The sequence below is a fragment of the Leptonotus elevatus genome, chromosome 18 (assembly GCF_054856555.1).
Source record: "Leptonotus elevatus isolate MCC_2025b chromosome 18, RoL_Lele_1.0, whole genome shotgun sequence".
Classification (NCBI taxonomy): domain Eukaryota; kingdom Metazoa; phylum Chordata; class Actinopteri; order Syngnathiformes; family Syngnathidae; genus Leptonotus; species Leptonotus elevatus.
The window spans coordinates 18,008,035-18,028,621 of NC_141256.1; the positions used below are offsets into that span (position 1 = coordinate 18,008,035).

The 20,587-nt window shown below is 47.0% G+C and overlaps 4 protein-coding genes and 1 pseudogene across 10 annotated transcripts in view; 4 read left to right on the top strand and 1 right to left on the bottom strand.

Annotated features, from left to right (window-relative positions):
* Positions 1-89: 89 nt before the first annotated feature.
* Positions 90-1,840, top strand: LOC147159051 (complement C1q tumor necrosis factor-related protein 3-like). Its single transcript, XM_086060504.1, has 3 exons — positions 90-258; positions 1,003-1,143; positions 1,499-1,840. The coding sequence occupies exons 1-3, from the start codon at positions 186-188 to the stop codon at positions 1,771-1,773; spliced, it is 489 nt and encodes a 162-aa protein (XP_085916630.1). The 5' UTR covers positions 90-185; the 3' UTR covers positions 1,774-1,840.
* Positions 1,841-3,395: 1,555 nt separating this feature from the next.
* Positions 3,396-4,908, top strand: LOC147159052 (complement C1q tumor necrosis factor-related protein 3-like). The gene is made up of 3 exons (XM_086060589.1): positions 3,396-3,632; positions 3,713-3,850; positions 4,587-4,908. The coding sequence occupies exons 1-3, from the start codon at positions 3,455-3,457 to the stop codon at positions 4,856-4,858; spliced, it is 588 nt and encodes a 195-aa protein (XP_085916715.1). The 5' UTR covers positions 3,396-3,454; the 3' UTR covers positions 4,859-4,908.
* Positions 4,909-5,200: 292 nt separating this feature from the next.
* On the bottom strand, positions 5,201-11,209 carry LOC147159053 (myosin-6 pseudogene; annotated as a pseudogene). The gene is made up of 2 exons (XR_015090699.1): positions 5,397-11,209; positions 5,201-5,259 (listed from the first exon to the last, which is right to left on the bottom strand). The product of XR_015090699.1 is annotated as a myosin-6 pseudogene (transcript).
* Positions 11,210-12,549: 1,340 nt separating this feature from the next.
* On the top strand, positions 12,550-16,163 carry cox7a2b (cytochrome c oxidase subunit 7A2b). Its single transcript, XM_086060591.1, has 4 exons — positions 12,550-12,708; positions 13,611-13,700; positions 15,104-15,188; positions 15,983-16,163. Exons 1-4 carry the CDS (start codon positions 12,691-12,693, stop codon positions 16,039-16,041), a joined length of 252 nt encoding a protein of 83 aa, XP_085916717.1. The 5' UTR covers positions 12,550-12,690; the 3' UTR covers positions 16,042-16,163.
* Positions 16,164-16,759: 596 nt separating this feature from the next.
* The window catches only part of col12a1b (collagen, type XII, alpha 1b), a 75,026-nt gene continuing 71,198 nt past the window's right edge, over positions 16,760-20,587 (top strand). For 4 of the 6 annotated variants that reach the window (XM_086060557.1, XM_086060553.1, XM_086060555.1 and 1 more), the window contains exon 1: positions 19,610-20,130. In XM_086060557.1, the coding sequence (XP_085916683.1) occupies positions 20,013-20,130 (118 nt within the window). In that variant the 5' untranslated portion in view covers positions 19,610-20,012. Of the gene's footprint in view, positions 17,568-18,531; positions 18,642-19,266; positions 19,578-19,609; positions 20,131-20,587 lie in introns of those variants that run through there. The other 2 variants (XM_086060556.1, XM_086060558.1) reach the window with 2 other exon arrangements.

A 20,587-nucleotide genomic window follows, 5' to 3' on the forward strand; every position in this document is an offset into this window, starting at 1 on the left:
CGTCTCGCTGCCATCAGCCGCCCTGACGCGGGTTCACCGTACCGGAGTGCATGTGACGTGACGAGACTTTGCTTGCCTCCATGATAAATATTTGTCAGGTTGCGTCTGCATGAGGGGGTCGTCGCCGAAGGTCGCGTGGCGAGCGTTAAATAGGGCCGGCGGGCCGGACGCTAGCGCATCCGAAGATGGCGTACCAGTGGGCGATTGCTGCGTTGCTGCTGTGTGGCCCGGCTGGGCTTTGGGCTCAGAATGTCCCAAGTGAGTGGGAACACCTTTCACACGGAAAACCCTTTGACGTTTTCGTCCATATCTTTTGTCTTCAGTTTAAGGTCTTGTGTGTTAGAACAGCTGTCTTAGTAGATGTCTTTTTTCCCCCCATCGAGTTGCCACTCTTTGCTTACTAATGGATGGAATCAAATCGTGCAAATGATATTGCACTACTGATGCTGGTCTCTATTTTTAACTTATTCAGTGTCAGCCCAGTTTTTTGACGTCTATAGCCGTCAATGGCACTGAATGCGTTAAGAATAAGAGCGATGGGTTCCCACGCCGTTGCGCGAATCAAGTGGATGAGCCACAGAACGAAGCTATGGGAAACGTGCATCAGGGATCCTCTCTGAGCCCCCCATATAGGCTGACATGAGGCTCGACTCGAATCCCCGTGGACATCTGTAGTGGGAGCAGATGGAGGAGCATTTAGAAAGGTGGATGCGCACGAATGAGAGAGTTGGATGGGCAAGAGTTAGTCTCCAGGTAGAAGAGACAAGAATGGGGGAGGACTTGAAATACTTGTGGCAACGGTGAGTGTGATAAGGACATACAGTAATGAAACCAAAATATTTCCAGCACAGTTTTTCTACTATTGCACCGAATCGCCGTACGAGTGAGGACAAAATGTGTACTAGTACATCGAGGAATAAATGCTCAAAGGGTTTTCCATATTCAAATAGCCGTTTGAGCAAGTATGAATGTGAACCGCTTGGTGACGGATATTTGGCGCAGACGGACAGCGGGTAGCATTCTCGGTGGCGCTGAAGACCGACGACCAGCCGGCGGGCGACCACGGCCCCTTCAACACAGACACCACCCTGGTGTTCAAGAGGGTGGTCACCAACGTGGGGGGCGGCTACGATGTCAACACAGGTACGTCACATCCCACCCAAACATGACTTGTTCTGCTGTTGCCGGTGCTGGAACGGGAATCTTTTAGTTTGAAATCCTGCTGGCATAACTCGTCCTGGCAATTGTTCTGTTGGCATTAGTGACAACAGATCAATTGCGATGGACGGCTTCTGTCCTAGTTCTTCTTGATGCTCGAAAATATGCCCAATCACGCTTTGTGCAAGAAAGAAAGAAAGCCTTCAAGCCAATCTGTGTGTAAAGTCACAGTCTCGGGTCTTAGGACTCGTCATGTCGTGTAACTCGGACCTCCGCAATACACAACCGGCGCGTTCGTCCCGGAGGTCACTAGCAATACTTTGCCTCTTCCTCCCCGCAGGCATCTTCACCGCCCCCGTCAAGGGTCTCTACTTCGTCACCTTCACTGCCGCCGCCGGGTCGGAGGGGGGCCTGAACGCAGCGGTGATTAAAGACGGCGTCAACGTGTTCGCCATCTACGACTCCCAGAACAAGTTCAGCAGCGCCACCAACAGCATGGCTCTGCAATTGGACGTGGGGGACAAGCTGTGGGTCACCTTGTGGGCCAACCAGAGGATTTTTGACCAGAGCCGCCTCAGCACCTTCAGCGGCTTCCTCTTCAGCCCCCTCCCTTAACCTCACCCCGACCCTTACAGAAGCTTGTCTTCAACCAAGAAGAAAATAAAATACAAACGTACACAAATGACGTTGTTTTTCTTCTCATCACTCGCCTTATGCCTGACCAGTCCTTAATGATCCTCCTAACGTTACCATGTGTCTGTGCTAGTTTGGACGATGTCCGACGCGAGACCCTTTAATATTGAATTAACTATTGAGCCACAGTGACAGGCAAACAATTCTAAGACCGGTCCAGACTCCAACAGGGGGCGCAATTCATCTTACTAACACCAATGATTGACGTTGAAATGTCAAGTGGATCTGCGTTTTGTTCCCGTTTCAAAGAATGTCCCTTCCTGCTGTTAGAGTAGACAATATTAAGTATTGTACTCTTTGCGTGTTCAATTAACTGAATGGTGAGATTCTGGTGAAGAAGTCCCTTTGCAAAGGTAAATAATTATCAGAAGCTTCTGAGGACAAAAGGCTGACGACACTGAAGCCGTGTTCCATCAGGTTGTGTGTCCGGCTCTCCGTCACATCCTTATTTATTGATAAGTCGGTGAATCCGAAAAGTCTCCACCCATCAGCCCACAATACATTTGGTTACAACTCAGTGAATACAAGAGAATCTGTTCCCATGGGTATAAATCAGATTAGAGAAAAACAATAATAATAAGCCTGTGACTCCCTTCTTCCGACCGGCAGAGACCGGCCCCAGACTAAAACTCCCTTTTAGATAGCAAATGAAATAAACCTGTTGCCCTTTCTCTCATGAAAGTAACACAGATAAAAATACAATTCTATTCATTGAGCCATACTGCTATAACTAAATCCAAAACGGCTAAAATATAAATTGAAACTAAAAAACAATGTTAATAACTTAACACTGCGTGCAAAGCATACTCAATCTTCTCTTGTTATTTTCAAATGTATACAAATACATATTCGTGCGTTCTAATGAATGCCACTGCCTTCCGTAACCTCCCTAAAACTCCCCAACCTCCTGTAAGCTCTCTTACGCTAACCTAACTTCCCGTGAGATCTCCTAACCTCCGCTAAGGTCTCCGAACGCTCCACCAACCTCACCGAGCGCCGCAGGGAAATCCTGCGTAGCCACGTTAGCGTGTTGACGAGCCGCTCCACGCTAACCACTCGGTAACCTTTTATTGCAGACACAGGTAGGCTACCAAGAAAATAAAAGATACAGAAGTGTACAAATGAAAATGTATACAGACTCAGGGTTGAGGAATCCATCAAGTAAAAACCCTGAAACAGTCTGACTTTAGTCACAGGTGCTTCTACTCAATTGGCAGAAGTAGAAGCACCTGCGGCCAAAGCCAAACTCGTTCCGTTTTTTTGGGGTACTTTCTGGACCTGGATTCCCCAGCCCTGTCGAGGCTATTTCACCTTGGAGGTAAATCTATAACGGCTTTTCATTGGGCTGCCCCCCCCCCCCCAAAAGAAGCATTTTTACCTGAGAATATATTTTACAGCACTGACGAAAGATGTGATTTGACCTCAATATTTAGTTTCCTCACACACTATGGACTATGTTAGGACTATGTCGGACATGTGTGTAAATGTTTGTGAACAAAGTCCGCGTTCTCAACTTGAGCAAACTTTGCAGAACCAGCACGGGTGAAGTTCAGATCCAAATTGTTTATCTGAGGGCGAAAATCGGACTCTGGTCATTTTTGCGATGGCGTGCCCACACTTGACCACTGCGGCGACGCTGCTGATCGTGTGCGCTGTCGGCGGCCTTCAAGCGCAGCTGTTTTTCGGCAACGAGCGTGCCGTTCTTGAAACCGACAAAAACGTCCTCCTGTACCAGCTGGCGGCACGCGTGGACAAGCTGGAGAAGGACGCAGCTGAAGCAGGTCAGTTGATGCGAGCCCAAAAATGATCAGTTGAGTCGTTCCGGAGACCGCGAAAGCTCATCTTTGTGGTGTGCGCGCAGCCAAAGGACCTGCGTCTTTTGCGGCGGCGCTGGTCCTCACGTCGGAATGGACCCACCTGGGTCCCTTTGACACGGACACCACACTGGTGTTCAAAAAAGTGATCACCAACGTAGGAAACGGCTACGACTCCAACACAGGTAGGACGTCGTCGCGCACGCATGTTCGAGCTCGGCGCTGTTAAATTATTAACATTGTTTTTCAGTTTCAATTTATATTTTAGCCGTTTTGGATTTAGTTATAGCAGTATGGCTCAATGAATAGTATTGTATTTTTATCTGTCTCTTTCGCCTGAGAAGAAAAGGGGCAACAAGTTCTTTTCCATGCTATCTAGAAGGGAGTTCAGTCTAGTACCGGTCTCAGCCGGTCGGAAGAGGGGAGGCACAGGCTTTGTATTATTGTTTTTCTCTAATCTGATTTATACCTATGGGAACTTGCTGAACTTGCTGAGGGAGGAGAGAGGGATTTTCTTGTATTCACTGAGTTGCAAACAAATGTACTGTGGGCTGATGGGAGGAGACTTTTCGTATTCACCCACTTTTCAATAAATAATGATGTGCAGCAGAAGGAGAGACACACACAATCTGAACAGAACACGGTTTGAGTGTCGTCAATTGTTGTCATCAGAAGCTTCTGTTTAATGATACCTTTGCAAAGGGACTTCTTCACCAGAATCTCACCATTCAGTTAATTGAACACGCAAAGAGTAGAATACAAATATTCTCTACTCTAACAGCGCTTCTCAACTTGTGAGTTCAAAAAATGGAGTCTGCGGTCAGCATGCGTTCCAAGAGTGTGTGACTTTTTATGAAATGGTAAACATTGAATTCTTACCAATTCCCACTCCGAGTGCTAACACTGCCGTGCACCCCGCAGGCATCTTCACAGCCCCCGTCAGGGGTCTCTACTTCATCCTCTTCAACGGCAACGTGGGCAACTCTGGCGCCTTGAACGCAGCGGTGATGAAGAACGGCGTCAACATGTTCGCCATCTACGACACGCAGGGCACATTCAGCAGCGCCACCAACGGGATGCCGCTGGTACTGGAGCAGGGAGACAAGCTGTGGGTCACCCTGTGGCCCAACAAGAGCATCTTTGACCAGAGCCGACTCAGCACCTTCAGCGGCTTCCTCGTCAAACGCATGTGAATGTCGTGTCGTCTCGCCGGAAGACACGCAAATAAAAAACACTAACTTTGTGTTCGTGTGAATGTGTGTTGTGTCAAGTTGGCGGCATGCTGGTAAAGTCATTCGTAAACTTCTTTGCAACCAACTCCTATTATGAAGAGAACAGACAGGAAGCTGCGTAAACACATGTGCATTTATTTGGGCTTATGTGACTTTGATTTTGAAAGTTTTTTTTGTGACGTCAAATCGTGTTGTTGTGATTCAACATTTCTGTAAGCGACATGATATAATGTAGGCCGCCTGTCGGCTTGGACTGGAAACAATCATAATTATAAGAATCACATCGCAACTGGTGTTGGTGTTGGTGTTCTTCGTTAAGTCATGTGACTGCCCTACTTGGTGATGGTCGTCCCGGAATAAGCCTGTCCAAAAAAAGACAGAAGATCACATTCGCTGCACATTAATGTGCGATTGTTTCTTTAAGTTTAGCGCTGTTGCCGTCAAGATGTTTATTCATGTGCTAGCTTTAGCATTCTGCTCTGATTGACAGGTGCCTTACTTGAGATTCAGTCGTCCAGGCTCTTCTTGGTGCCCCCGTCCCTGGTCTTAGCCCTCAGCTTGTTGACTTGGGTCTCGGCCACGTCGGCTCTCTCTTGCGCTTCTTCCAACTCGTGCTGCAGCTTGCGCACTTTGGCCAAGTTGCCGTTGGCCGCCTCCCCAGCCTCCTCTGCGGCACGCTTGTAGGATTTGACTTTCACCTGCAGCTTGTCCACCAAGTCCTGGAGCCGAGCTACGTTCTTGCGGTCTTCCTCTGTCTGGTAGGTGAGTTCTTTGATGCGGCGTTCGTACTTGCGGACGCCTTTGACGGACTCAGTTCCTCTGCGCTGCTCCGCCTCCAGCTCGTTTTCCAAGTCTTTGATGCGGACCTCCAGTTTCTGGAGTTGTTTCTTGCCACCTTTCATGGCGATCTGCTCGGCCTCGTCCAGGCGGTGCTGGAGGTCTTTGATGGTCTGTTCCATGTTCTTCTTCATGCGCTCCAGATGCGCGCTAGTGTCCTGCTCCTTCTTCAGCTCTTCAGCCATCATGGCCGCGTCCGTGATGGCCTTCTTTGCCTTTTCCTCTGCATTGCGATTCCCTTGGACCACCTCCTCCATTTCATTTTGCAGGTGCAGGAGGTCCACCTCATGCTTCTTCTTCTGGTTGATCAGGCTGGTGTTCTGAGAGTGCAGGAGCTGCATGCGCTCTGTGGAGTCGGTCAGTTCCTGCTCAGCCAGCTTGCGGCTCCTGTCCGTCTGCTCCAATGCGGCCCTCACCTCTTCCAGCTCAGCCTGGATCAAATTGTTTCGACGTTCTAGGACGGCAATGTTCTCCCGCAGGTCATCGTTCCCATGCTGCGCGTCGTCCAGTTGCAACTGAGTGTCCTTCAGGAAGGCCTGGAGGAGTTTGAGTTGCTTCTGGGCATCGGCCGCTTGCCTGTTTGCTTGGCTCAGCTGGATCTCCATCTCATTGAGGTCGCCCTCCATCTTCTTTCTCACTCTCAGCGCTTCATTGCGGCTCCTGGTCTCGGACTCCAGAGAGGACTGGAGAGAGTCCACCACGCGTTGGTAGTTTCTCTTGGCCTGCTCCATTTCCTCGTCTTTCTCCGCCACTTTCCGCTCCATTTCAGCCTTTACTTGGTTGAACTCCAGTTGGGCTCGCAATATTTTGCTCTCTTCGTGTTCCAAAGAGCCTTCGGCTTCCTCCAGTGCTGACTGTAGCTCCGCCCTTTCTTGCTCTAGCTGTTTCCTCATCTTCTCAAGTTCACAAGCACTTCTGCCACCCTCCCCGAGCTGGTCGTTCAGGTCCGAGATCTCCTCCTGCAGGTTCTTGTTCTCTCTCTTCATGGTTTCCAGCTGGTCCAGGCACTCCTCATAAGCATTTTTCAGTTTAAAGAGTTCGGTGCTCAGAGTTCGCGCTTCCTTCTGGGAGGCTTCTAGCTCACATTGGGACTCCTCAAACTTTTGCTTCCACTCTGCCAGGACTTTATCAAAAGCTCGTTGTTTTTTATCCAGTCCCGCAGAAGCTGCGTTGGACCTCTCAAGGTCCAGCATCAGGTCCTCAATCTCATTTTGGAGCCGGTGCTTGGTCTTCTCCAGAGACGAACATTTGGCATTCGCCGCTTCAATGGCCTCCTCAGCCTCCTGCAGTCTCTGGACCAGCTTCTTCTTCGCTTCCTCCAGCTCTTCGGTTCTCTGGATGGCGTCGGTTTCGTACTTGTTCCGCCACACGGAGACATCGTTGTTGGATTTGGACAGAGCCCTCTGCAGCTCCGCCTTGGCTTCCTGTTCCTCTTCAAACTGCTCTCGGAGCAGATCGCAGTCATGACGGGCTGACTGCGCAGCGTGCGCGAGTGCATTCTTTGCCTTTACTTCCTCTTCCAGTTGTCTGCGGAGGTCTTCTACTTGCTGGTTGTATGAGTTCTTCCCTCTGGTGAGCTGTGAGATCAAGCAGTCCTTCTCCTCCATCTGTCGTCCAAACTCGCCATTCTCAGCAAGCAGCTTGGCCCTCTGGGTGGTCAAATCATTGGCGGACCGTTGAGCTTCCTCAAATTTACTCTTGTACTCAGTCATGGCGTCCTCCATTGTTCGGCACATCTTTTCAATGTTGGATTTGTTTCTAACAATGCTTTCCATGCTGGAGGCGAAGTCGTCCAGCTCGAGCTTCAGCTCACTTTTTTCCTTCTCCAGTTTCTGCTTGACCCGCTGGAGGTTATCGATTTGCTCACCCAGTTCGGCCACGCTGTCGGCCTGCTTCTTCCTCAGCGCCGCAGCGGTAGCCTCGTGTTGCAGGGTGGACTCCTCCAGCTCCCGGCGCAGCTTTTGGAATTCGGCGTCTCTCCTCTTGTTGAGCTCCACCTGTGCTGACGAGGCTCCGCCCGCCTCCTCCAGACGCTCGCTGATGTCCTCCAGCTCACGGGAAAGGTCGGAGCGCTGCTTCTCCACCTTGGCTCGCGCTGCACGTTCGGCGTCCAGCTCCTCCTCCAGCTCCTCGATCCTGGCCTGGTTTTCCTTCAGCTTCTTCTGGAGTTGTCCTGAGGCGACTTGCTCGTCCTCTAGTTTGGAAGTGACCTGGGATGCTTCAAAGTCTTTCTTCTTGAGCTTCTCCTCCAGTTGCTGCTTGTCATTTTCTAAATCCATCAAGCTCTCTTGAGTTAGCTTCACGTCTCCTTCCAGCTTCCTCTTGGAGCGCTCCAGCTCCATCCGAATCTTCTTTTCCTGTTCCAAGGAGCCCTCCAGGTCATCCACCTGCTGCTCCAGCTTCACTTTGGATTTGTTCAGGCTGTTGGCTTTGTCCTCCTCACTCTGAAGGTCATCCAATGCCTGCTGGTGAGCCTCCTGCAGCGCTTTCTTCTCTTTCGTCAGCTTCAGGATGTTCTCATCCTGCGACGCCATCTCCTCACTCAAGTTCCTTACCTTATTTTCGGTGGCATGTTTCTCTTTCTCAACTTTAGCCAAAGTCAGCTCAAGGTTATCAATGTCTTTCTTTAACTCTGAGCACTCATCTTCCAACTTGCGTTTCTTGGCCGTGAGGTCTGCATTCAGTTCTTCTTCATCCTCCAATCTCTCATTTATCTCCTTGAGCTTTGCCTCCAGTTGAATCTTGCTCTTGATGAGCTGCTCACATCGTTCTTCAGCATCTGTGAGCGTGTCTTGCTCTGACTGAATTTGCAGAGTCAAATCATTCTTCTCTTGGAGGAGAGTCACTATTTTCTCCTCCAGTTCCTTTCTACGTGTTTCCGATTTCTCGAGCGCTTCCTTCAACTTATTGAACTCATCCTTCATGTTGGCCATCTCCTTCTCGGACTCTGCACTCTTCAGCAGGGGTTTGATCTTAAAGAAGAGCTTCATCCATGGCCAGTTCTTTACGCTTAGGAAAGAGCGAAGGTTCCACTGTATGACCATGAGGGCATCTCTGCGCTCGACGAGCTTAGCAAACTGGGCTCTCATGAGTAGAGCACGAGCGTTGGCCTGGATTCTGGTGATGATTCTCGAGAGCTGTTCATCTCGCATCTCCTCCAGCGTGCCTAGTAGTCCAGCTTTAAAAAAGACTTTGGTGTGGCCGAACTTGTACTGCGTGTGGTCGATGTCCAAGGAAGAAAGCAGCTTCTCAGCACTCTTTTTGCAGTCCATAAACTGACCCTCAGGGATGGCGGAGGCGTTGAGGATTCGGTACCTCTGTTTGAAGTCCCCGTACAGGACACGGTTTGGAAATCCCTTCCTGCAAATTCGAATGCCTTCCAGGACACCGTTACAACGCAGCTGGTGCATGACCAGACAGTTGTCCATGATTCCCGGAGTCTTCCGCTCATTTGGAATCAGGCAGCGTACAAAGTGGGGATGCGTGGTCTTCAGATTGGTCATCAGCTTGTTGAGGTTCTCTCTGTGAAGAGCTGATACCGTCTGGAAGGACGAGCCCTTCTTCTTGGCTCCTTTGCCACCTTTGTCGCCACCATCAGTGCCTGAATAACTGGAAAATATCAGACTGAGAAGCTTAAGCGAGGACTTTTGATAGAGACCGACCACGGTTTCATTGAGAGGATCTTTGTTTTTTACCAGCCAGTTTGTTATGTTGTAGTCCACGGTGCCGGCATAATGGACAAGGGCGAAATGAGCCTCTGCTTTTCCTTTGGCGGCCCGGGGCTTCTCAAACATCTTGTTTTTGCCCAGATGATTGTCATAGAGCTTGGACTTGAAGGTCTGGTCACTGGCTTTGGGGAACATACATTCTTCCTCCAGAATAGACATGATCCCCAGCGGCTTCTCAATGAGATCGATACAAGCCTGCAGGTCCATACCAAAGTCGATGAACTCCCAGTCGATTCCCTCCTTCTTGTACTCTTCTTGCTCCAGAACAAACATGTGGTGGTTGAAAAACTGTTGCAGTTTCTCGTTGGTGAAGTTGATGCACAATTGCTCGAAAGTGTTGTAGTCAAAGATCTCAAAGCCGGCAATGTCCAGCACTCCTATGAAGTACTGCCGGTGCTGCTTGGTGTCAAGGGACTGGTTGATCCTAACCACCATCCAGTTGAACATCTTCTCATACACGGACTTGGCCAGGGCGCCGATGGCGTAGTAGACCTGGTCCACGCTCTGGCCTTTGGTCACGTACTCATTCCCGACCTTGACTCTGGGGTGGCACAACCCTTTGATGAGGTCGGCAGAGTTGAGGCCCATCAGGTAAGCGGACTTGTCCACCGCCTCGGTCCCGTCGGACTCGGCTTGCTCCTCCCGCTGCTTCTGCTTGAACTTCAGGTTCCCATAGTGCATGATTGCCCCCGTCAGCTTGTAGACGCCCATCTTCTCCTCGCTGGTGAATCCCAGCACGTCAAAAGCGCTGTCTGTAGCCATCAGCTCCTCCGAATCATCGATGGAGGCCACGGTGACTTCTCCCTGGGAGATGTAGGAGTAGTCGTACGGGTTGTTGGTGATCAGCAGCAGGTCAAGTAGATCTGGCTTCCGCTTGGACAAAATCTGGTAGAAGATGTGGTAGTTCCTTTCCGCTTTGAGCTGAAAGCTGACGCGGGATTTCTCCAGCAGGTACGTCTCAATGTCTGCGGACGACAGTTTGCCGCTGTTCCCGAAGTGGATTCTGATAAACTTTCCAAAGCGGGACGAGTTGTCGTTCCTCAACGTTTTGGCGTTGCCGAAGGCTTCCAGAGCCGGATTAGCCTGGATAATCTGATCCTCCAGCGTCCCCTTACTGGGGTCCTTCTTGCTTGCGCCGCCAACAGCAGCGATGCTGGCAAAGTACTGGATAACCCTCTTAGTGTTGACGGTCTTGCCAGCTCCGGATTCTCCGGTGATGAGGACCGACTGGTTTTCCCTATCCGTCAACATGTACTGGTAAGCGTTGTCGGAGATGGAGAAGATGTGAGGAGGAGCTTCGGTCCTCTTCTTTCCTCTGTAGGCCGCCACCACCTCGGCGTCATAGACAGGAAGCCATTTGTACGGGTTGACGGTGACACAGAAGAGGCCGGAGTAGGTGTAGATCATCCAGGCGGCGTAGCGCTCCTTCAGATTGAACAGCACCGCCGGCTCGTGGAGGAAAGTGAACATCGCCATGTCTTCAATCTTGTCAAATTTGGGAGGATTCTGCGGGTGGACGTCGGCCTCCTTCGCGCTCACCGTGGTGCCGTCCTCCTTCTTCACCGTCACCGTGCCGCCCTCTTTGCTCTGGATTTGTCCCTTCATGTACTCTACCTTGTCGTCCACCACGAAACATTCCGTCTTGATGTCAAACAGTCTGGTCTGAGCTTCCAGACGCTCCTTCTCCGACTTCCTGAGGTACGGAGCCGCCTTCCCGAACTCACCCATCGCTGCGTTGGACATTTTGAATACGAAGAAAGTGAAGCTCAACTGTGACGGCCGGGCACGAGGACACACTTTTAAGGGCACCCGCGGCACCAAACAAGGAGATGAGGCAGGAAAACAGAGAAAAGGTGGATGCTAAATCTGTCGGTGAAGATGCGGCAGGGTCACAGCGGTGACTTTGGACTGTCAGGAGGCCATATTAGGAAGAGCACCACTGCTCCTTATCAATGTCACCTTTCGGTCCTCACACCGCTTCTTTTAGAAAACACATCGGACCCAATGCAGCCACCCCACCCCGCGTACACACACACTTGTTGTGATGGTAACAAACAAAACAATAACAAAATAACTTAAGTGTTTTTTTGTCGCAAATTTGAACGCTAGTTTGTGTGCATGTGCGTGTGTTGGGCTGAGAAAGTGAGGTCTCTCTCTCTCTCTCTCTCTCTCTCTCTCTCTCTCTCTCTCTCTCTCTCTGTTAAACTTATCAGTGCTACTCGGTGTCTGTTTTTATCTCAGGGACCCTCTGACTGTCTGTTTGTGCGCATGTACTTTTTTGTAATGAGAATCAAAAGAGGATTAACTTGTTTTATTTAAAAAAAAAAATCTTTCTCTTTCTCACTCCTTGAAGTGATTGACTGGTGACCAGTCAATGATGTAGTGACAGTAGCCGGTCTTGTCCAAGACTCATTCACATAAAAAAAAGAAAAGCCACAATATACAAATGGAACACATCACAAACAAATATTAATAAATAAATAAATAATTTTGATTGCTTAACATAATTTGATTAAACTGTTTTACGTTGCGGGAAGAAAACTGGAAAATATTCAGTAATAGCTCGTAAAAAATGTGGGTCACATAAATGAATGCCAGTCACATGATGGCTAACATTCATCTAAAGTTAAGAATTGAATTGCTCAGTGCTGACATTGTATTTTACAGCGCATATGACAAATTAAAATTCTGTATCTTAAAATCACAAACATAAATGAAAACACTTGTTGAAAAAATTTGTTGACGGAAACAGTTGAAGAACAATTTGAATATTTATCTGAAATTAAGATTGCTGGTCAATAATTTTCCTATAATGCACTTTTTAAATAATCTATTATTTAAACTGTGTGTAAATTTATGAGCCTGTCTTTTTTCTGGACTTTTTTTTATTTTTATAATTTGAAATCATGCCAAGCACAATGCGTTAAATCGTGTATGAAATGATGAAGCTGCCGTCTTGCCCCCTCCTTAAATTTGATATGCTTTCAATAATTAAAACACTTTGAGTGGAATTTTTCAGTTGTGTTCTCATAACTGAAGTCGATTTTTTTCCCCACTGCGAGGACAAGCCAAGGTGACTCGCGTGTTTCCAACAAATTCCTTAGAGGGCGGTAGAGGACACGACTTGAATGTGTTCTGCAATACATGACGACGACTACGACGACGAAGAAGAGCGACAAGCGGAAGTAATTTACGTCCTTGTGAGAGCGAGCGAGGCGAGCACACAAGATGAATCGAAGCGGTTTTGTAAGTTCTTCTCGTCTTTAGCAGCTTTTTGTGCTTTGGGAACGTTTGATTTTCTTGCAGTGTGGCATGTAATTTGTCAGCACGCGCCCACTGAGCTGCATTTGGCCTCAAAGGGTCGGCTACGAGGTCAAAGGCGGCTAATGTCGTTGTGCTAATACGCTTGAAACTTGATTTCAGTCATGTGAAGAGTTTAAAGCGTTTACAACGTCAAATGTCAGGAAATAATCATTTTAATATATTTTTTTCTGATTTTCACTTTCTATGAATGTTATTTCCATTTATCAGCCAACTGGACACCAAGCGTTCTTTTGCCGTGAGCGCTTCAAGTACACATTTTGTAGGTGCTGCAAATACGGCTCTGTACATTTTTATCTTATTCACCTCAAGTGGCAAGAAACAGAAAGTGGGTGAAGCGAGGCTGGAAGTTGAACCACGCACAGCGCACTGCTAAATAACCACTGCCTAATTATAATCTGTCCAACTTCAAGAGTTTGTATATGACCTTTTTGTCAACTCTGAGGTTCAAACTTTCTCAATTCGATTTTTAAAAACTAGATTTAACATCAAATTAAAGTAGTTTCCCCCCCTCCCACGTGCTTAGTTTGTGCATTTGAAGCTATCCAGAAATAACTTTTTTACCATTGAAAATGAACAAAGTTGCAGGTGAAATGTAAACGGACCTGCTGGACTCTTGTGGATGACACCAGCACCCATTGATTGCTGTTTGTTAATGCCTCCAGATGGCAGTGTTGTCCTGCCAAACGTATGACGTTCCACAAGAAACATGGAACCTTGAATCTTGCAGGGGATCCTCACCAGCACAAACCTTGCAACATGTAACGTGCGTTTCTTCAGTTTGCTGCCAATCCCGAGTTGATTGAGGATCACCTTGTCATTCCCAGGCTCTCCAGCAGGTGGTGCGGCGGACTTTTTGCGGCTCGGCCCGGAGGCAGGTGGAGAACCGGGTCCCCCAGAACCAGAGGCGCTTCCAGGTAACTTTCATCCACTGCTCCTAATTCACTTGTAAATATGTCCATGTCCTTGATTGGAGCAATATGTACACAAAGTAGCGGCTCGCTCAACCGAGACACGATTCCATGAAATTAATATGGAACACACTTGAGGTTAGCATGTTGGCGTGACCCTCGGGGGGTCGTTCCACTTAGTCACGTGGCCCCGTTGGAAAATTAATGAAAAAGGAAAATTAATGACCCAGACGTGAATTTTGCGCTTGCTGAATTTTCCACACAAGAGGCAACGTGTGCGTGCTTCAAGCCGTTTGTCTTCCCGAGTTGAAGTTTGCTGGAAAACAAAAGTCAATTCAGCATTTTAGATTTGAATGCCAAACTGTAGCATATGTTATGCTAGCACATCACGGGAAATGTCATTACAAGGCTAAGGGGAACTTAGTATTAGCATTCCAAAAAAATCACGTCAACTCAATTGCAAGTGTTTGTATGTGTGTGGTAAAATGCTTGATCCCCACTTGAACCCGATGACCTTCCACCCGCTTGCGGTCTCGTCGCTCGCAAAACAAAAGTCGAACGGGCGTCGATGACAGCGAGGACGCGTCGCTTGCCAAACCGCAGCCGTCAATCTACGGCGCGTGACAAATCGTACGCGGCTAAGTCCGTGTGATGGATGGGGGAAAAAACGCAAACATCTGATGATTCTCTTTTTTTCTTCTTTCGTTTTCATGGCCGCTGCCGCGCGACATTCTTACACGACCGCGTTGCCGCTTCACCTTCAACGTTCCCGCTGCCGTCTGTCGTTGATTATTTACGTCGTTTTCAAAGAATACGTCCTATGCGGCCGCACATGCTGTGTTTGTGTGTGTGGAATACGGATAGGCGCCAATATTCGGCATTTTGACAAAACATTTGAGGAATCATGGCTGATAATAGATCCATTAAAAAAAAAAGTGTTAACTTCAGGGAACTCATTTAAAAAAAAAATCAATTGATTTCAATTTTCTGAGATGCTGCTGACCCTGGGATCTCTCTGCACCTTGTTTTTGTTTGAAATTAAAACTAAGATCAGTAATAATTGAATACTTATATGTTATATTATATTGATATGAAATTTGGGAACACTTTATTTACTGTAGAAAACAAGTTTTGATTTAACTTTTAAAAACATGCTACTGCCCCTGCGAGATCCCGGAACTTTTTGTTAGATTTTGTAAACAAACATGTCTATTGACGATTCAATAAAGATGTGCTTTAAAATGTCAAAAAAATGAAGAGCTGGACTTAATCGGCTCCAAATATTGGTTATTGGCGTCCTTCGCTGCTAATAATCGGTACCGGCCCTGAGAAACACTTATCGGTCTACGGTTCTATCTAAATCCACCTGCTTTTCGTCGCAACTTGACGTGTGTGTGCGTGTGTGTCAGATGGATGACGGCGTCCCGGTGCATCTGAAAGGCGGCACGGTGGACGGGATGCTCTACCGATTCACCATGGCGCTCACCGTCTTCGGTGAGTCAGCGGAGGCAAAAAACTCTTCTTTACTCCAGCATTGATGGTTCTGACAACTTGCATTGGGGGAGAAAAAAAGACATCTGCTCTTCATAGAACTTTGTCAAAATAAGCTGCTTGTTTGTTTTTTGCAAACTGCAGATGATGACGTGATGTTAAAAAAAAAAGCGATCATTGGAAAAGCATTGATTGATTGATTGAGTGAGATGTTGCGTAAAGTGGAAAAACGGAGACAGCAGCGCTGGCATGGAGGAACGTCAACCCCAAAAATTTGCACTGGCTTTTTAAAGAGAATTATTGTTTGACGTGCTTTTGGCTTTCAACAATTCTCAAAGCTGAAAAAAAAAAGAAGCTTGCAAGTAAAGTAAGGTGCATTTTTCCGTCGTTAGAATCATCTCATTCAGCATTTTTATTTCCGTGACTCGTTTCACAATGTTCAAAGCGACTTGATGACATTTCTCCAGAATGACAAAATGCGAAGTGTGACTGGATTGACCGCTTTAATTTGAGGACAATGCAGCAACAATTTTTTTCTCCTCCCTTTTTCCGTCTTGGGGAACGTTTTTTTTTTACAATATGACCTCGAGAATGGCGATTCAAAAATTGCCTTCGAATTCTACTTATCAGTACAACTTGATTATTTCTCAACGTATCTTTTGGACTTTTTTTTGTTTTGAACCGTTTTAAGTTGAACAACTCCTCTAAACGATGAATCAATTCTCCAACTATTTTTGGATTACTTTCTGAATCAATTGTCTTCTCACTGTGCAAGTTTTCGTTGTTGCCGTGCACAGGTGGAGCCTACGCCGTGTACCAGTTGGTGAAGGCGGCCTACCCCCAGAAGAAGAACTGACTCCGCCTCCACGTCGTGTTGAATGGGATGATGATGATGATGATGATGGTGGTTGCGTTTCTCTCATGTTCATGGGATCAATATTTATTTGTCAGCAAGATCAATTAAACCTCTCATGACCAGCCCAAAGCCTGCTTATTGGCTGCCCACCATATCGCGAGACAACAACAACAAATGAATAGCACTTCAACTTATTCAAACAAAAATTGAAGAACTTTGAGAAAAAGAAGAATCGCACACAAACAAAAGTGTCAAACATTGCATATTTAAACCACAAAATGTTCAACATATCTAATGACAGTCGCCTAGCGTAATGCTAACATATCATGCAAATCACCATAGATGGGCTAACAGCTATTAGCCTTTATTTATTTAGGCCAACAGTATTTGGCAGAATAGAATTGTAATAACTAACACGTTATAAAGCATATACAGAATTTTGTTAATTTTAAAAGGTTAATGTTGGACAATTGAACCCGTCAGGCCTGAATTAGCATAAATGTTGCGGTCATTCTAAGCTTTCAGACTGCCGCTTGGTCACATGGTGAAGCAACGCATACAATAATCGTATTCTCAATCAGAGGAAACGAAAAGAGGACGGCTTTATTTTTATACCCAAACTGGATATCAAAAGTCTACACACCCCAGTTTAAATGACAGGTTTATGTGATCAAATGTTTTCCCCACCATCCTGTTCAACTCCAGTAGTGATGCAAATTCCTAAAAAGAAAGTGAAATTGTTCATTTGGGCGAGTCCACTTGTTGAAAACAAGATCCTGGAAGCGTTTTCATTTCTATTCCAGGCTCCATCTCCACGGCATGAGTTTGACCTTGATCCTTTCTTAGCTTAGCACGTGGTACTCTCAAGCACGCCGTCGTCAACTGGGCCTTGTTCCTGATCTCCGACGTCCAATGGAGCGAGAAGATGAAGTTGAAGAAGTTGGAAGCTCCTCATGGCCGCTGTGTCGCGTCACGTGCTGCGCTTTTGGCGGCGGCCACTAGATGGCGCCCGCGCGGAGGCTGCAGCAGCTTTTTTTTCTCTCTCTCCTTCCTCGAACCTGCGTCCGCCACGTGAAGACTTGCTGTCCAAAAGGTGGTCACTTCAAAGTATTGATGAATGTTCCTTTTTTTTTATTTTTAAAGACGAGTGTTTTGGGAGTAGAATGGACCGTTGGTTGAATGTGCTGAATCGGCACGAAAGAATTAGCGCATGTGAAAAGTGTCAAAGTTTCCTACAGTGACTTTGGTCTGGTTTGTGGTCCGCCGGGTGGGCAAACCCCCATCGCCCCCCCCCCCCCCCCCCCCAGCACCCCTCCTCCTTCTTAAGTGGGGAGCGGAGGGGAGGCTCAGCCCACTTGGAGGAAAATTCGACGACGCCCGCCGAGCTGCTACCAGAAGCTCGGAACACCTCCGAGAAGCGCACTCGCTCCTCTTCTTCCCCCTCCTCCTCCTCCTCCGCGTCCTTCTTCATCCTCCTCCTCTTCCTCTTCTTCTCGGTGGCGGAGCACTTCCAGACGAAACTTCAGGTTGGTGCGACTCATCTGATTCTGATCGATTATTCATTGATGACGTTTCTGCTCATGAATGCATGTGATGACGTCTGCTGATTCCACGTCCGCTGCCTTTCTTCTTCTTCTTCTTCTCCTCCTTTTCTTCTTGTTTCTTCGTCCCTCGGGCAGAGCAAAGTTGTGTCAGCTCAAGTCGAAAAGTTGCCGTCCTCATTTTTTCCCCCATTTGACTTGAATTTGTTCGACGTGCGCGCGCAGGTTCAACACAATCTCTCTTCTACCACAATTTGTCTTCCTTCCTTCCTTGTTTCTTAAAGCTCCTCTTTCTCCTTTTAGTCCTCCTCCCGTTTTCTCCTTGCTCCTCTTGTCCCTCAAGTCCTCCTGCGGTTTGTCCCCTTCATCCACCCTCTGCCGTTTCCTCCTTCTCTTGTGGCCTATATCTCCTCCTTCTCCTCCTTCTCCTCCTTCCAGCAATGAGCACTTCTACTTCTTACTCGTCATTTAAGTCCCTTCTTTCCATCTCCTCCGCTTTCTCCTTCCACCTTCTTTCCTTGTTTTCTTTTCCCATTTCCCTTCCATCTTCCTCCTCACATTTTCATCTTGCTCCTCCTGTTTCCTCCTCATTTTTCCTCCCTCAGCAGCTCCTTCTTATTTCTCCTCCTCTGATTTTGTCCTTCATCAAGTTACTTCTTACTCCTCCCGTTTCCTAACCCATTCCTACTCCTCCGGCCCTCTTCTTTCTCCTCCTCCTTCCTTCTCTTCTCTCAATCATGCCATGTGTTTTTTCTTCTTGTTCCTCACCAGCTCCCTCAAGTTTCCTACACCTCCTTCTGCTCCTCTTTCCCCTCCCCCCCCCTCTACCTTTCCCCATGCAAGTAGCCTCCTCCTATTGAGCTCATGCGGCGGCGTCTCCTGGCTTCTCACATGTCGTCCTCCTCCTCCTCACATGTCGTGGTGGTGGTGTCGGCGGCGCCGTTGGCAGCCGTGGTCCACGCTGTGGTGAGCCGCAGGAAGCCAAAATGAAGAGCGGGCTGACTCTGGTGGCTGCGGCGCTGCTGGCGCTGGTGCTCTCCTCTTCGGCCCAGGACCAAGGTAAGACCTTCCCTCCTGCTCCCCATTTGACCTTTCACCTTTGCCTTTCCTGGCCTCCTGCGCTTATAGTTGTGCATCGAAGAAAGTGATCGTTCAAGTGTGGGAATGTTTGCGTGTGATTGAAAGGTTTGTTGATCTAAAAAAAAACAAAAAGCAATGCTCTTCATATTCCAAATGTCATTGTTGATCTTTCTGCTAAGAATGTTCAAGTGATTGTGCATTTCAGATGTTGTCAGGTCCTGTTGTTTGCATTTGATGCTTCTTATTGACATGAATAACACTTTTGAAGCCTTTTATAGGTCCCGGCCAATCAGGAGAGCAAATTTCACGCGTTTGTCAGAATGTGATTTTGAAGGAACGCTTGAACATTGTTTTGTTGTTGTACAAGTCAAATGAAGGTGTGTGTGCTGTTGCAATCTGCACAGATGAGATCAAGGTGGAAACCGTTACTGTGCTCATACTTTGCCTGCTTTACAATATTTCCGTGTGGTGAAAAAAACAGTTCATGATATTATACAAAAAAAACATTTAAAAATGCACACTTTTGGTGCATATTTCTATAAAACAAAGAATACATTTTATGGCTCGCGGAAATGTTTCTAGTTAATAATATAATCAAATGAAAAAAGGACGAAGTAAGCTGTCTTCCAGCTGGCACTCTTCCAACGTGCAATTAGCCGTATAGCCACTGAGAGGCGCACTTGCTCAAAGTCTCCGTGCAGCCTGTGCGAAAAAATCCACGAAAAGAAGAAAAGAAAAAAAAGAAAAAAAAAGAAAAGGGAAAGCGGCCACCAGGCGAACGGCCAAGTTTCCTGCCGGGTGATTTCGCCTCATGGAACGCGAAGACTAAATATGACTTCAACTCATCTTTTTCCACAAGTTGAACACCAAGGGGGGGAAAAATCAGTCTGCTTATTTTCTCCTGAATGACACAAAGTGAGTGCGCTCAAAGAAAAAAAAAAAGAAATGGAAAAAGAGTCTGTTCTGTGTGACCTCCCGTCATCTTGGATAGATAATTAATACACTGTACTGTTTATTCGATTCTTAAACCTTTTAAACCAAATGCCATAATAAACCAACATGAAAATTCAGTAGCTCGAAATAACGAAAATAACGTTGACTTGTGTATCAAACTGGAGAAGCGCAGGTGCAAAGCGGAGTGAATGCAACACTGTCGAGTTAATCTCACTCTCGGTGATCAACTCTTTGAAATAACACATACACTGGACGTGTTAAAATGACACTTTTAATTGTTGTTGTTGTGACTGGAAGTAATGCAGCTGTGGGAGAAACCAAAAATAAATGAACACAAATCTTCTGCGTTGTAAACGTCGGTGATGTCCACGTGCAGGTTTGAATATATTCTGTTAAATGCCTGAAAGCAAACATCAATTGACATCGCGTGGACAAGCGCCGGAGCGTCTCCAGGACATTTTTGCTTCATTTTTTCTTTCTTTCTGGGAGGCGGACGCCACATCTCGATGGTCAGGTTGGTGCTTACTCCGCATTGTCACGTACTGTCGTGTCACCTTCCCGGTCAAGTCCGCAGCTTCAGTCTGGACTTCACGACAATATTTTGCTGGGATATTCTTCACTTGCTGTGGTTGGCGCTGCGCAGCAAAAAAGAAAGAAAGTGTGCCATTTCTTCTATTATCTTTGTCAAATGTGACTGGTTGTTGTTTCTAGTACCATTTTGGATCACATTTGTTGTTGTAAAAGACTTTATTTAGATTTTTACTCACAAAAGCTAAGATGTGACTACCTGATTGTTGACCTTATTTGTGTATTCGTCTACTAGCATGTTGCTAATGCTAAATACAAACTTGTCTGTCTGTAACGTTTGAGTTCAGCAAAGGTTCTTTAACCGCTAGTTAGCTAGTTAGTTTTTATTCAAGAGTCTTAATTATGCTCGTCATTGATTTCGTAGAGATTTTAAAACTTTTTTT